General features: G+C 38.5%; 1 protein-coding gene across 1 annotated transcript in view; it reads right to left on the bottom strand.

Annotated features, from left to right (window-relative positions):
* The window catches only part of LOC124154748, a 92,908-nt gene that overhangs the window by 45,456 nt on the left and 32,819 nt on the right, over positions 1-14,633 (bottom strand). Inside the window, exon 2 of the mRNA XM_046528653.1 lies at positions 13,969-14,304. Within this exon, the coding sequence (XP_046384609.1) occupies positions 13,969-14,297 (329 nt within the window). The 5' untranslated portion in view covers positions 14,298-14,304. The remainder of the gene's footprint in view (positions 1-13,968; positions 14,305-14,633) is intronic.

Raw genomic sequence — 14,633 nt, forward strand, 5'->3', positions numbered from 1 at the left:
GGCCATCTCATCACAAATGGAACCTTGCAAGTTGATCCTGAGAGAGTGAGACCAATTGAACAATTCCCAGTTCCCAGAAATGTGAAGGAAGTGGCCAGATTCATTGGACTTTGTGGGTTTTACTGCAAATTTATTCCAAGGTATTCTGAAATTTCTATGCCACTGAATCGCTTAAAACGTAAAAATGTTCCTTTTCAATGGACAGCTGTTGAAAATGAGGCTTTCTGTCAGTTGAAGAAAGCTCTCACCAATCCACCAGTATTATCTTTCCCTCGATTTGACGAGGAATTTCATTTATTTGTCGATGCCAGTAATTTGGCGGTTGGTGCCGTTCTGAATCACAAAGTAAATGGTGATTTTGTCCCTGTGGCTTTCGCTAGTAAGGCACTCTTGGAACATGAACGTAAATTTTCTTCTTATGAATTGGAGTGTCACGCAATTCATTTTGGAATTCAAAAATTCAGTGTTTACTTACAAGTAAAACCATTTCACTTGTACACTGATAATGGTGCCTTGACATGGCTTTTCTCTCATCCTAAGCAGTTGGGCAAATTAGGCCGGATGGTTCTTAAATTATCCTCTTATAAATTCACTGTGCATCATGTTCGAGGATCAGCTAATTCTGTCGCAGATTGTCTTTCTCGCATTGAGCCATCCTCATCTACAAATAGTCATTTAGATGTGGAATCAATCACTCATAAGGAGTCAGCTGTTCCTTATTCTTGTGTGTTACATAAATTGCCTTTGTCATTCGTTGACATTCGAAAACACCAAGAAACTGATCTCGTTCTAAAGGATATTTTCAATCAGATTAATAATAATTCCTTGAACGACAAAAACTATTTTCTGAAGGGACAGCTATTATGTTATGGGAATTCTAAAATTAAGCGAGGAAGAGCTGTTCTGCCTACGGTCTTGAGGCCTATGATTTTTCAATATTTTCACTGCTCTAGTATGTCTGCTCACTTGGGCATGGCTAAAACTTATGATAAGATTAGCAGACACTTTTGGTGGAAGGATATGAAAAGAGAGGTTTATGACATGGTCAGAAAATGCCATCTGTGTCAAACTTGTAAACCCAGAAATGCTCCACCTCCTGGCATGCTATCATCGAAAAATCCTTCTGAGGTTTGGGAAAGACTTTATATTGACTTTGTGGGTCCTTTACCTTTGACTAAAGGTGGACACCAATATATACTTTCTCTTATTGATGGTTTTTCTAAATTCTGTTTTCTTGAGCCAGTTCGTAAGGCTACTGCTGGTTCAGTTGTTTCAATACTCACTCAAAGAGTATTCCCGAAATTCGGTTTTCCTAAATATTTGGTGTCTGATAATGCACAAGTTTTCAAATCTCATGCCGTTAAGGAGATGTGTTTGCAACTGGGGGTTAAGCAAATTTTTGTTTCTCCATACTATCCCTGTTCTAATCAGGTAGAGAGATTGCATAGAAATCTAAAATCTGCACTTGCTATTTTGTGCAATAATGCTCACCATATGTGGGACTCTATGCTTGCTGACTTAAATTTTGCCCTGAACACTGCCTCACATGAGAGCAGTGGATTTTCTCCTGCCAAAATAATTTTCGGCAGAGAACTTAAGCATCCTTTAATTAATCAGTGGGACATTCCAAAATCTTTATTCGAGAATGATCTCAGCGATAATGACAGACAAGCCTGCCTGAATCATGTTATTGCTAATTTAAAAAAGGCCAGAAACAGGTATAAAGAATCCTATAATAAATCTCACTCCCAAATCACTTTCTGTGTGGGAGATCTTGTTCTCTGCAAAAACCATCCTGTCAGTTCTAAAGGTGAACAGAAAATGGCAAAACTGGAACCTCTGTGGAAAGGACCTTTCGTCCTTAAAAAGTATCTCTCTCCTGTAACAGTTATTCTGGAAGTTTCTCCTGGGAAAGAGAAAATTTGTCATGTTTCTCATTTAAAGGCATATCATGGTGGCATTGCTAATTCCAGTAATTAAAAGGAGAGAAATATCATTGATTTTTTTTTTATTCTTTTTTTAATGAATGCTAATGTTTGCTCTCTCAAATACTATTTGATGCTTGATTTCGGTGTTGTATTTCTATTGATTCCTATTAATATTGTTTTGATTAATGAATAATAAGTCTATTTCTATGCTTGTAATTGAAATTGTTCTGAAATATTGTATTGTACTTGCTTATTCTCATCTGCTTAATTCACTCATGTAATTTAGTGTTGGTCTACTGTGATTGTGAGATGGGGTAAGGTGGAGGAATTATGGGTGCTTGGAGGGAGAGGACGGGAGATTAACTTGGGGGGAAATCCCCGAGATGGCTCGTTTCCAGATAAGCTGTGGAGGTGGCCCCAGTTATTAAGATTCAATTGTGTTTTGTGTCACCTTTTCTCCACCAAGACTTTATGGACATTCTCACAATTCTGGACAGTGATAAGTGTCGTGATTTTGCAGTGTTCAATATTCTATCGATGGCTGAGTGATTGAATTGATCAGCTGATTTTAAGACTGCCTACTGTGTTTTAGTGTGGCTTTTGGCGTTGAGTTGCGACCTTCATCGCCCGACAAGTATGAACTTTCATCTTGTCGCAACCAGCATGTAGCTCTCATTTCTATTGTTAATTGAAGAGTGAAATTTAGAGTGATTTCTTTTGTTGATGCAATATGCAGTTCTCATTTTGTTAGCATCGCCTATGATTCTTTTTTGACTTGTTTAATTAATACTGAGAGATATATATACACATCTTGATTAAATTTAGTCAGTACTTGTTCAATAGCTGACATGAATACCATATGCCTTATAAATTGTTAATAATTATTGGAAAATCGAGGAATTTAGTGCAATCTATTGTCATTTACGTAATCTTGTTGAATTTTGGAGGATTCTTTATTGATAATTAATTATGGACTGATAATATTTACAAACATGGAGGGTTTAAATGGGAGAAATACTAATGCCAATGTATATTAATTAAGTGAGACACATATTATGCTGAATATTTTTGCTGGTATTTTGATAACTAATAATTATTTAGTGAATAACCGTATTTTTGAATAAACTTGTACTTAATGATTATATAATATGGGGTATATATTTTGTTGGTCGACCCTAACTTTCTCTTGGGTTGCAATATGAATTTTGGGTAGAAGTTAAAACCCATTTTTGTGAATCGTTGTTTTTTGATAAGGTGGTTGAACCCAACTAATGGGACAACCCAGGGTTCCCATGAACCCAACTGCTTCACCAACCCAATCTTGCCCATTTACTAAGTGGTTGGTTATTGTATTGCTTTACTTGGTTTTTAAAAAAAAAAAACCCACAAAATATCTCTGATGAGAGAAGGAACATTTGAGTTTGGTAAAGATATCCTGGTGTTATACCAATAAAAATCTTCCCAGTTCCTTCTAGTTGCTGATGGTAATTATTTGTAATTTTGATTCACTGTTCACCGAAACAAGCATCACTTTATGACATATTGATTATTAATTTTATTTTCTTGCTATGTAATACTAAATAATTTACTCTATATCTATCAGCAATATTTCTTGTCTCACTCTTGTAATTATGTCATGTTACTCACTTAAGAATTCTGTTGAATTCCAAACATCACTCCTGAGGTTATTATTTACAGAGTGATAAAAATGTATGTTCTTGTCAAAACTATTTTTGAGTGATATTTCTTGAATACTATTGTCTCAATCAATAAACTTTTTATATTCAGTTCAATTCTAACCACTGAATAATGGTTTTTGTGAAATTCATGGGGGTTAAACAGTGGGGGTTCATCCAGTGAAAACCAGTGGACCTGTGATGCCTCGATAAGTTTTCTAGGCATTAATCAGTTCTTGGTGGACGTGTCTTGGTCCCCAAGTTCAAGCAATTTTTGTGGTCATTTTCCTACAGAGGATGTGGCATTTTTTAGTGTCCCCCCCCCCCCCCAAAATTTCTGGTACCCCCCCCCCCCCAGAAATTCCTCGAACTTCCTCGAACTTCCTCCGAACTTATCCGCAGAACTTCTCCCGCCAAGAACTTTTCGCGCTAAGGTTTTTTCGCGCAAAGGATTTTTTGCGCAAAGGGTCCCTGTAGCAAAGTGCCCTGTCTCGCAAAATCCTGTCTCTGGAAAATCCTGTCTCTGGAAACAGTCTCTGAAACAGCCTCCGAAGCAGCCTCCGAACCAGCCTCCGAACCAGCCTACCTGCAATGCAAGACTTATATAGGACTACTGCGGAGAAATACTTCTCCTTGGCAAGCAAGGGGAAATCGGTGCTAAGGCCTTAGTATTGCACTTGGAGTGAGAAGTTTTACCATTGTCCTATCACAAACTCTCTCTCCCTCCAACACCTCACCCCAGTATCTCCTTCCCCTCCATGTGTTCCAATGAACGATTCCTCTGAGGTCTCCAACCCAGATGTTGAGGGGAAAATTCTGGGTGCTGGCTTTGTCTCAAAACCAGGGAATGGTGTTTTGCGGAGCGGCCGTTTCTGCAGGGGCAGTGACGCATCAGTGGGCGGTTGTTGAATTCGCCTGGCTACCCCTCCACTCCCTGGAAGAAGCCCTCCCCTCAAATGCTGTCTCGCCTTGCTTAGGCGAGCCCCTTTTCTTCCTGACCTGCATGGGAGTCACATGTCTTGTGAGCCATGGCATATTTAGAGCAATTTTCTGCTGGTAATGTTTCCTTGGGATCATGAATTTACTATCATTGTTTTCTGTAATACTTCTGATTTTTTTTGAATACTCTACTTTGAATAGATATCGTACGGTAATAACTCGTAAATTATTTTTTGGCTGCCTTTTTCTTGTGAGCTGTTTTTCTTGTTTGTGGAGTCTTTTCCCTGATCCAGCATGTGACCGACGGTTGGAGTATTTCCCCTGTCTGGACTTACGTGAAAAATCAACCAGATTTTACGACGTAACGTTACAATATAGTATGGGCTCCAGGTCAGGTGACTCGTGATTGGTCCGCCTTTTCCCGCCTTTTTTCCCGGGCTTCGCTGACGTATTTTAGCACCGGTTTCCAGGAATTGCTTTGGGCGTAACCAGCATCACGGTTCATGGTGCTAGTCGTCGTCCGAATTAAAATAGCTTCCTTGGTCAGCCTTTCCCAGAATCTGTCCACACGGCACAGGACCTTCGTGTTCTCCCAGTGAATGGCATGGTCGCGTGATATACTGTGCTCAGCCACGGCGGATTTTTCGGGTTGGCCGAGCCTGAAATGCCGCTGGTGGTGACGGAATGCTTCGTTTACATGTGCGCTTCAATATACTTTTGTATTGCTTTTACTCTCCGCGGGGCATGATGTACTAAGTAATGAGAGGAATTAGAACGGTACGTATTGATTGCGGAAAACCACTTTAATAAATCGTGCGTTTTGTGATCCCGTAACGAAGTACGTAATAAGTTGTTTTCGCTGCGGAGCAAGGATGATATGCTTCAAGATAGTTCGCTCTAGAACATGATCATAAGGAAACTTACTCTTCAAATAGCTACCCGGGGTCTTTTCCTTTCCGATTCAGTAAATTATAAAGTACGTGAAAAAACAATTAGGGGCGAAACTGCACGTTGTTTCTCGCACAGAAAAATCCTTCTCTATGGAGACGAGTCCCGTATTGTCGCCGCAGCGCTCCAGCTCCAATAAAAAAACACAATAAGCTTAAAGCAAAAGCTCCACTAGAGTGAAGGCCGGTCGACAAGGGGTTTTTATGTTTGGGGTCCGTTCGGTTACACAGCCTTCACAATGCAGTCGAGCAAAGGTCATTTCTGTACGAGAGAAGAAAGAAAAAAGGAAAGGAACCTGCTCTATTTTCGAAGGAGTGCGCTTCAGCATCCTCATACTTCCTACAATGAAGTTGGCTCTGTGTTATCTCATTGCTCGCTATAGAGCGTTCCACATTTAGCTGACAGTACGTGCCTTATGGATAACAGTGTTGCCAGCTTCCGCTCCGCCGGAAGGCATCCTAACAGCGTATGCAACCACTCATGATAGAGCACCAAAATGGTTTAGTTCAAAAAGGAATTGGGATCGCACGAAAGACGGCGAAAATTAAGGAATTTTTTAGCGTAAATTACAATACCTTTGTTGCAATATAAAAGTAAAAGTCTTTTGTTATTTTATGTATGCACTTATTCAATGCACAAGCTGAATAATGAATAATCTGTAATGTAAAAAATAACAATAAATTGAAGGATAATAAAAATTATCGCCACTCCTGAATGAGACAAAATTTCTATTCCTTCCATATTATGCATTATTTTTTTGGCTCTGGCTAGTATTACATGAGAGGCGATGTTGTATTAGACATCATCAATCTTTAATTTTTCAAAAATTTCCCGTACTTGGTTTATTGTAAATTAAAGATCTCTTTTCAAGCTGACATCTTCGAAGCTGATTCCCTTAATGTTATCTTTCCTCCTCCTTGTAGTAGGCAAGGATTGCAATTTCCTCGAGTAATAAGAGGCATTATCTACCACTATCTGAAATCTTCGAAGCTGATTCCCTTAATGTTCTCTTTCCTCCTCCTTGTAGTAGGCAAGGATTGCAATTTCCTCGAGTAATAAGAGGCATTTTCTACCACTATAATTGATCCTTCGGTTAAGTTTGAAAGAAGTGAGTGCTCAAACCATCTCTCGTAACACTCGCCACCCACTTCTTCATGCTCATCCATTGAGTTCTTTTTGTACAGAAACACATGCAATGCTCCTTTTATGAACCCATTTTCCGTTCCTGCGTGTATAATTTCAAATCGGGAAGTGGGGGCCAAGCGGATATTCTAATTATTTGTTGCGCAAACTAATGTTCACTATTTGTCCAACATTAATCCAACTTTCGCTTGTGAATACACTCGTCCTGTGTTCGCGACCTTTTTCAGCTGTCTTAAATAATGAATTGTGCCACCAACGAATAATATCATCCCTTTCGATAAGGATGATTCTTTTCCCCCTGCGTTCGTACACGAAGCCTATGTCCAAAAGAAGACGATATAGTGTTGTCCTTTTGTAATCTGGGAGAATACTATCCATATTTACCGAGTTTAAGACGGATTTTAAAGTCGGAGGTATATTTTTCACGAAGGATTCATGTACCTTCCTTCTAATTCTCGATCTCACAAAATCGTCGAAAATCACTGCTCTCGAATTTTTGTAATGCTGTCTAATTTCTTTAGTTTTTGAATGAGTTACCAATGGACCACGGGAGCTTTCCTTTCTACCTCTGTAAATAGTGGACTCCTAGCACCCAGTAGCCTTCGAAGCTTCTCGGCAAGCCTCACTAATGCTGACAGATTTCCTTAAATAGGTACGAGAAGACTTTGAGCACCAACTGTTTTTCGCGGCACATTAGCTTCTCACCTTTTCTCCTCTTCTTTGTATTGGACATATTAATTGGGCATGTTACAGCTCAGACACACTTCACAATTCTCAAATTCAGCAGACCACACAACACTTGGTCACTCCAAAAAAATGCAATGACAAACTGAACGCCTTCGTAAATTCTTCCCACGGCCCCTTCGGCTAGGGTCGATTCTGGTGCAAGTTTTATGGTACCCTATGAAAGGAATACAGAAAAAAACCCAAGCCCCCTTTTGTAAAAGGCGTGCACTGGATGGGGTAGTGTTTTGCACAGATTATGAGATATTCTCTTTCTTGGTTTCAGCGATGGGACCGAAACACCCAAGGCGAAAGCGTCTTATTTACAAGCCGCTTGCTTACTTTCGTGTATCAATGTATTCAGATAAAAACACTGCTGTTACGATGTATGAGTATTCTCTGTTTAGGATATCAAACGAATAGATAAATACATTTCATAGTATTCATTGACAAAAAACTCCTTTTCCGCCCGAAAATTTTCCCTCAGCGCGCAAGAAAATGCAAGAAGCCCGGCCCAGCGGCGCCATAATATTTTTTCTTGAGATAAAAACGTTGCAACTCGCTTCAGAATTGATGTAAGTTAATTATTTTTTCACCAAAAATAACTTTGTAGTGTTCTTCACATTTGATACGTAGGATATAGAGACCTACGACGTAAGAAACGTAAGTTAGTAAGCGACTACTTTTTACCTTGCAAAATTTTCTTCTCCTGAAGGGTGTTGCGTCGGCATAACAACATTTTAACTCAACATTTGTACAATTAGTGAAGATCGTCAAAGAGAAAATAGTGTGAAGAATTTTGTGCAGAAGATTCAATTCAATATAGACAACGGTCAGGCAGAAATTGTGAGAAGAAGATGAAGTAAAAAAAATACACGTTTCTAACGGAAATTTAAGGAAATTTTTTTTATAGCTTTTGTTATAATTTTTATCGAAAAACTATTTGCACCAGTGAATGCCGCATATCTTTCTACATTAGAATGCAATTTTTAATCAGTGCATAACGCAACATTAATTTTCGTGCTGTTATTGACAACATCGCGCTCCCGGCCTTAAGGAGATTAACATGGGAAACGATTCTCCATAAGAGCCCATACTTTCAACTAAATGTGGAACGCTCTATACTTCCCCATTACCGTAAAGCTACGAATGCTCTCAGGATATCTTGTGGGATATTGCGCGCAGTTACAGTTAAAGCCTTTATGAGTACCTAAATTATTCACCATAGAGAAATCACTGTACTTTAAATATCGATGCAGGGGAAGAAAGTGGACTGTGACATTCATGGGCTAGTTAAGGGGTTTGCTTCTTGACTCATAGGCAACCCTGCGATAATGTGACTTCCTAAGTGGGCCAATATGATATCACGGCTCATTTTGGCTGGAATGTGTTCACCGAATAAACAGAGATTTTGTCATTAATTGGGAGTCTCACCCCAAAGTGTAGCGTACAAATCTTTAATATAGTTTGATAATTGTAAATCAAACAAAATATAGACACAATCGAGGAGAAAAAAGACGATTTTGATCTTTAAAATATTCGGAATGTTTTTTCCGAATTACCCTATTTAGAGGTATGATGTTTGTGAATTTAATTTCTTTCAAAGTAAATATTAATGATTTTAGCTATCGCATGAGTTACTATGCATCCAAAGTTTATATATATGATCTTAAAATTCCGAGGTTGTGCTAATGGCAAGATGGACGCCATGCGCTCATATCATTCACGGAATCATTCAAGTAAATTAGGACTTTCGAAATTTCTTTCGGGTGAGTTCCTTGAATGATTAGAGATAGGCAATCTCATAGGTGAAGGTAACGCAGCGGCTCGTGTTGGCTGATATATGTTCACCGAATAAACACCCAGTAAACACGTATGACTCACATATGAGGTCATTAAGAAGTCTAACAAATTTGCAGGACTCCTACAAGAGAGTCCCAAATGACCTCATAATGATGTCTCCGTGAGGCCATATGCACTCCTATAAGAATTCTTTTCGAGGCCTCACACGACTCTGAAAGAGCTCATACAAGAGGTCTTATAGGACTCCTATAAGAGATCCAATATGATATAGGCAAAGAGCTTCTATGGATATAGGCGCAAATGTGGCGCCTCCAAGTGTCTGATTATGGAACTACCTGGAGAACTAGACAAATGACCCACTTCGTAATACTTCCGATAGATGGCTTTGAAATAGCCGAAAAAAACGCCGGGGCCCCAACCAGCCCATTTATTAAGATTTCAAAATACTTTACGCATCCTAATTTAAGAAAACACTCTCCGATGACATAAGTATCCTATGTATCCAATTAAAATAAAACAAATTAATACATTAAATGAGAACCATAGGTGGACATAAGGCTGAAAAAACAAAATAGAATAGACAACTTCATGATAGTTATAAATTCACTAGCTGACCCGGCGAACTTCGTACCGCCTAACATTCAATGAACTTATAGTTTAATTGCACCATTTATAAATAAAGAGCGGCTGTATCGTTTTAATCATAATTGATTTATTATAAATTAAATGAGAAAATATTGATGAAAAAAAAATTATAAGCATTCAGTTGTTGGCTATTTCTGTTGTTAACCGTAAAAAAATGTTTTTAGGTCTAAGTCCGTAGCGTAAACTTGGCTCGTTTACGGGGCAGGTTAACGCAACGCTAGACCGACACTTGACTGATGCTCAGAATAGTGTAAGAAAAGCCCCTATGAAGCAGCATTCCTATCAAATGACTTTAGGCGCGCCAGTTATAGCATCTCTGTTTGGAAAAAAATGCACTGCGTAAACGTGCTGCATGCGTAAACGCACCACGGTGTGCCCTACACATTCGGGTTTAATGTCTTGCGTCAAGCGCCTTCTGATAAACAACAGTTTTTGTTTTGTTATCAGGCGCAAGATAAAGCGAATGAAGCTAAAAAAAATAGCGAAGCGAAGCAGGGACGCAGCGAGGGGTTTTTTTGGGGGTTAAACCCCCCCCCCCAAAACTCAGAGAATATTTTTATAAAACATTTAGTTATTAATATTAGCGGGACGGATGAGTAACAAAATATTTAACTGTTCACACAGCCGCAAAACCTACCATTTTGAACCTTTTATCCTAAAAAATGTCTGGGGAGGGCCCCCACACCTCTCGCTTACCTTGGCGAGTTTTCTATACCGTACAGACCCGGCAGTATTAGCTGCGCCTATCCTTAATTCCTAGCTGCGCCCTTGAAGCGAAGGAAGAAATACAGCGGATGGTTTACCGACTTGTAAACATATCACATATTATATACCATGAGAAAATCATGGGTTTTCACTGACACATGAGAACAAACATCACAAAAACTGAAAGACTTACCATGCGATTTGTTAATCGTTATCACGAATGCAACACGAATTGGAAATTGAATACGTTTAAGCTCAAAAGGGCATTTAAGTTGAGATCATGGAATCTTCGGATTGAGAACTTCCTCATCTATGAATTTTACTTTGAGTATAGTGGCATGAATCACTTTCATTATCAGTTTTTTAAATAATCAAACACGTTCCGTTGGATAGTTTTGGTTGGTTTAGGTTTCGAAAGATCATGAACACAGAGCCTACCTTTAGCTGTAAATCGTGCCGTGGTAAGCCAGGTGCTTCCAAGGACTTTAAATATTCAGATAGATAGTTGGTGACTTCGTGTTCGTTTATTACAAAGTTAAAAGATTTGAATTCATGCAGAGTACACGGACATTACTATTAATCAACAATTGCTTGGAGATTTGTTTACACACACGGTAGTTATGTGTTTGTTGGCAACTCAATTCGAGCTGAGATTACCTCTAATTCAATTATTTTAAAACTATTTTGATATTACTTTAATATTCTTAATATTTTTGAATATTTAAATTTTTTTAAATATTGTTAAAAAGATAAGTCAATACATTAGTAAAAACGAAAAAAATCTTATTTTTTTGAACGTCCTATCAATCAACTCCTACAAACATATCTCTGAGATAAAGTTGTATTTTTTGTGTGAAATTTTCCTATTTTTTAATGTCCTATATGTTATCCGGGGCTGAGAAAAATCCAAAGAGCCTAATTTCACTAAAATCGGTGCAGCCGTTCTAGAGTTATGAGTGTTCTAACCAACACGATTTTCGACTTTCTTTTATATATATACACGTTTGAAATAAACTCACACGAGCATTATAAATAATGTAAAGGAACTTCTTCTTGCCCTGGTATATATACATATATATACCAGGGCAATCTATATATATATATATACATATATATATATATATATATATATATATATATATATATAGATTCTTCATAATATTAAGTCAATAAACAAACATCACGAGTTTTTGAATTCTTCCTCTCTGCAAACTTTACACGGTCACCGCTTGATGCAGCTACTGCCTCCCAATCTCTCCAAGGTGACACTACTTGCTGATGTTGGGTTCCATTTCATATCAGAGGCTGAAAAATAACAGTGAACTTAAGTTTGTTGAGAGTTCTAATTGATAACATGATAACATCAAATAAACCAGATAATGACTATGTATCTCATTAGCAGTCCCTTAATACTCCCAGGGCCGGTTTTAACACCGAAGATGACCGTTTTAACTTGGTTAATTTTAGGAGTAATAGAGTTAGTTAACTACTTTTGATTAACTTTCACACCTAATGACATTACTTTTGCATTAGAATGCACTTCAAAGTTAACTTAGATACACTGTGAACGTTATTTTCATGCTTTATCGTTCCATTAGTTACATTACGAAGTGAAATCAAGCAAATAACAAATCGGTTATCACTTTTGTTTGTTTACGTGATGATTATGAGAAGTTTGTAAACCTCAATGATCTTAGGGAAAACCGACTTATGTACCCAAGATAATAATAACACTGCTTGAACACATACTAGATATAATCGAGATAGTGTATTTTAGCGGAGATATTTAAAAATGTGATTACACCAAATTTATAAGGATACAATGAATGAATGAATGAAATGAAACATGAATAACAACAAAGGCACGTTACAAAACTTGTACCACCTAAATATTTTACATGAATATTTACCGATACTCAATGATAATCATGAATTTAAGCAGCTTGGACTATAGTATAAGTAATGGATCTTCTCATGAGCAAGTGAAAAAAGAATGGTACACATTAAATCATTGAAACTTACCTTCCATGTCTCCGTGCACGTAGCACATCATGATGTCCACAAGGTTCGTGCCGATCTCAGATCTGATGGAATCCTGATTCACGTTCGCAGACACAAGGAAAAAAAAGGGAGCAAGAACTAGGCTATGGAGTACACACTCTATTAATCATAAAATAGGCGTCTGAGCTCAAGGCAGTAGAATAACACGACAACACAATGGCGGACCTAGCGGAAAGTGGAAGTATCCGATTATTTAATAGAATCGGAGGGAGAAGTTTACAAACTCATCTCTTAATTTAAAGAGTTAATTGAAGGATGAAAAAATATTATATACGCAGAAATATATAATTACGATTGAAATTATAATTCATTAACATATACATGACGTGATTTTTCAGGCCTCATGTGTGTGAGATCTTGAATACCTCATGAAGTGTGATGTCTTCAAGACTTCGTGAAGTATGCGGTCTTTAAGACATCATTCACGTGACCTCATGGTATATGAGGTCTTTAAGACCTAATTCTTGTGACCTCATGAAATGTGAGGTTTTTAAGACCTCATTCTTGTGACCTCATGAAGTGTGAGGTCTTTAAGACCTTTTCATGCCTCTTAATGTGGAGTCTTAGAGGAGTCCTACGTATGAGTTCGTATAAGACATCATTACGAATACTGTGTTGACTGGGCAGATATTGTGTGATTAATTGGGACTCTCACCCGAAACTTTAGCGCTCAAACCATGAAATATAATTTAGTAATTGTAAATTAAACAAAATGTAGACGCAATCGAGGAGAAAAACTACGTTTTTAATCTTTAAATATCCCGAATGTTATTTCCGAATTACCCACTTTAGACAGTTGATGTTTGTGAATTTATGTTCTCTCAAAGTGCATATTAATTATTTGAGCTATTTCATGGGTTACAATGCTTCCAAAGTTTTTATATATAATATTAAAATTCCGAGGTGGATGCTAATGGCAAGATGGACGCCGTGCGTTCATATCATTCACGGAAATAATTCAAGCAAATTAGAACAGGCCTGAAATTTCAATCGAATGATCATTCGAATACAGGAAATTTCCGTTATACACAGTGAATGATCTTTCAAAAGATCTTTCGAATGATCATTCACCGTGTAAAGCGGCCTTTAGCCAGGATTCGCTAATGGTCCTCCAACTCCTAGATCCTTTCTCTCTGTTAGAAATTCGAGCTTTCTTAATTTTACCATGAGAATCTAGCGATTATTTAAATTCCTTCATTTCTGGAAACCAACGAGATATCATAAATCGCATCGTAATCGCATCAATACTTGAGTGCATAAGAAATATATGTATCAAAAGTATATACCTACCAAGAGTACCCACTACTCTCGTCTGTTTGTTGTATGCTATTTGCCTATGCGTATACATGATGCGCTGTCTGCGATGCATATTGGGGATATTCACTTTTTTAACTGACCAGTAGATGGCGTTGAGGAGGGCCTCTTCGCCCTCGTTCAGCTCTCGCCCCTGGCCCAGCCGTCGACCCACAATGCAAGACACGCGGCGCGCGCACTCGTCCAAGTCGACGAGCAGGGCGCGGCTCAAAGTCTCTCCGTGCTCGTCGGTTGGGACCTCGTCGCTTGACCTCCTCCACAGGGACTTCTTCGGCTTTTTGTTTCCCTTCTGGTAGCCCTGCTGCAGCAGGTAGGCCAGTGCCAGGATGACGATCAGCTTGATGCCGTGGCTATGAGCTCGCAGCGCTGGAATGGCCAGCAGGACAATTAGGAACCTCTCGGCACCACCCATGGCGCGGCTAAAATTGTACAAGAACAAATACTATTGGTGAAAGTGGACAAATTGTGCCAGTAGTACGTCATTTTGTGATCGGTGTGCTCAAATAATGCCTCATCTAAGATATTGCGGGAGAACTCGTGCGGCTCCGTTGGGAAGCAATTGAAAATCATAGCGCGGACGGATCATGCGTGTCTCACACCCGAGAATCGTGTTTTCTTTCAGCGAACGATATTTCGCATTTCGGTGCTGAATATTTCCGACCCATTATTCGATCCGAATGTGTTCTTACCGACTTTAATGAACTTCTTTCACGCTCTGTATATGTCTGCATATAATTTTTCGATATCA

The sequence above is a fragment of the Ischnura elegans genome, chromosome 2, assembly GCF_921293095.1.
Source record: "Ischnura elegans chromosome 2, ioIscEleg1.1, whole genome shotgun sequence".
NCBI lineage: Eukaryota > Metazoa > Arthropoda > Insecta > Odonata > Coenagrionidae > Ischnura > Ischnura elegans.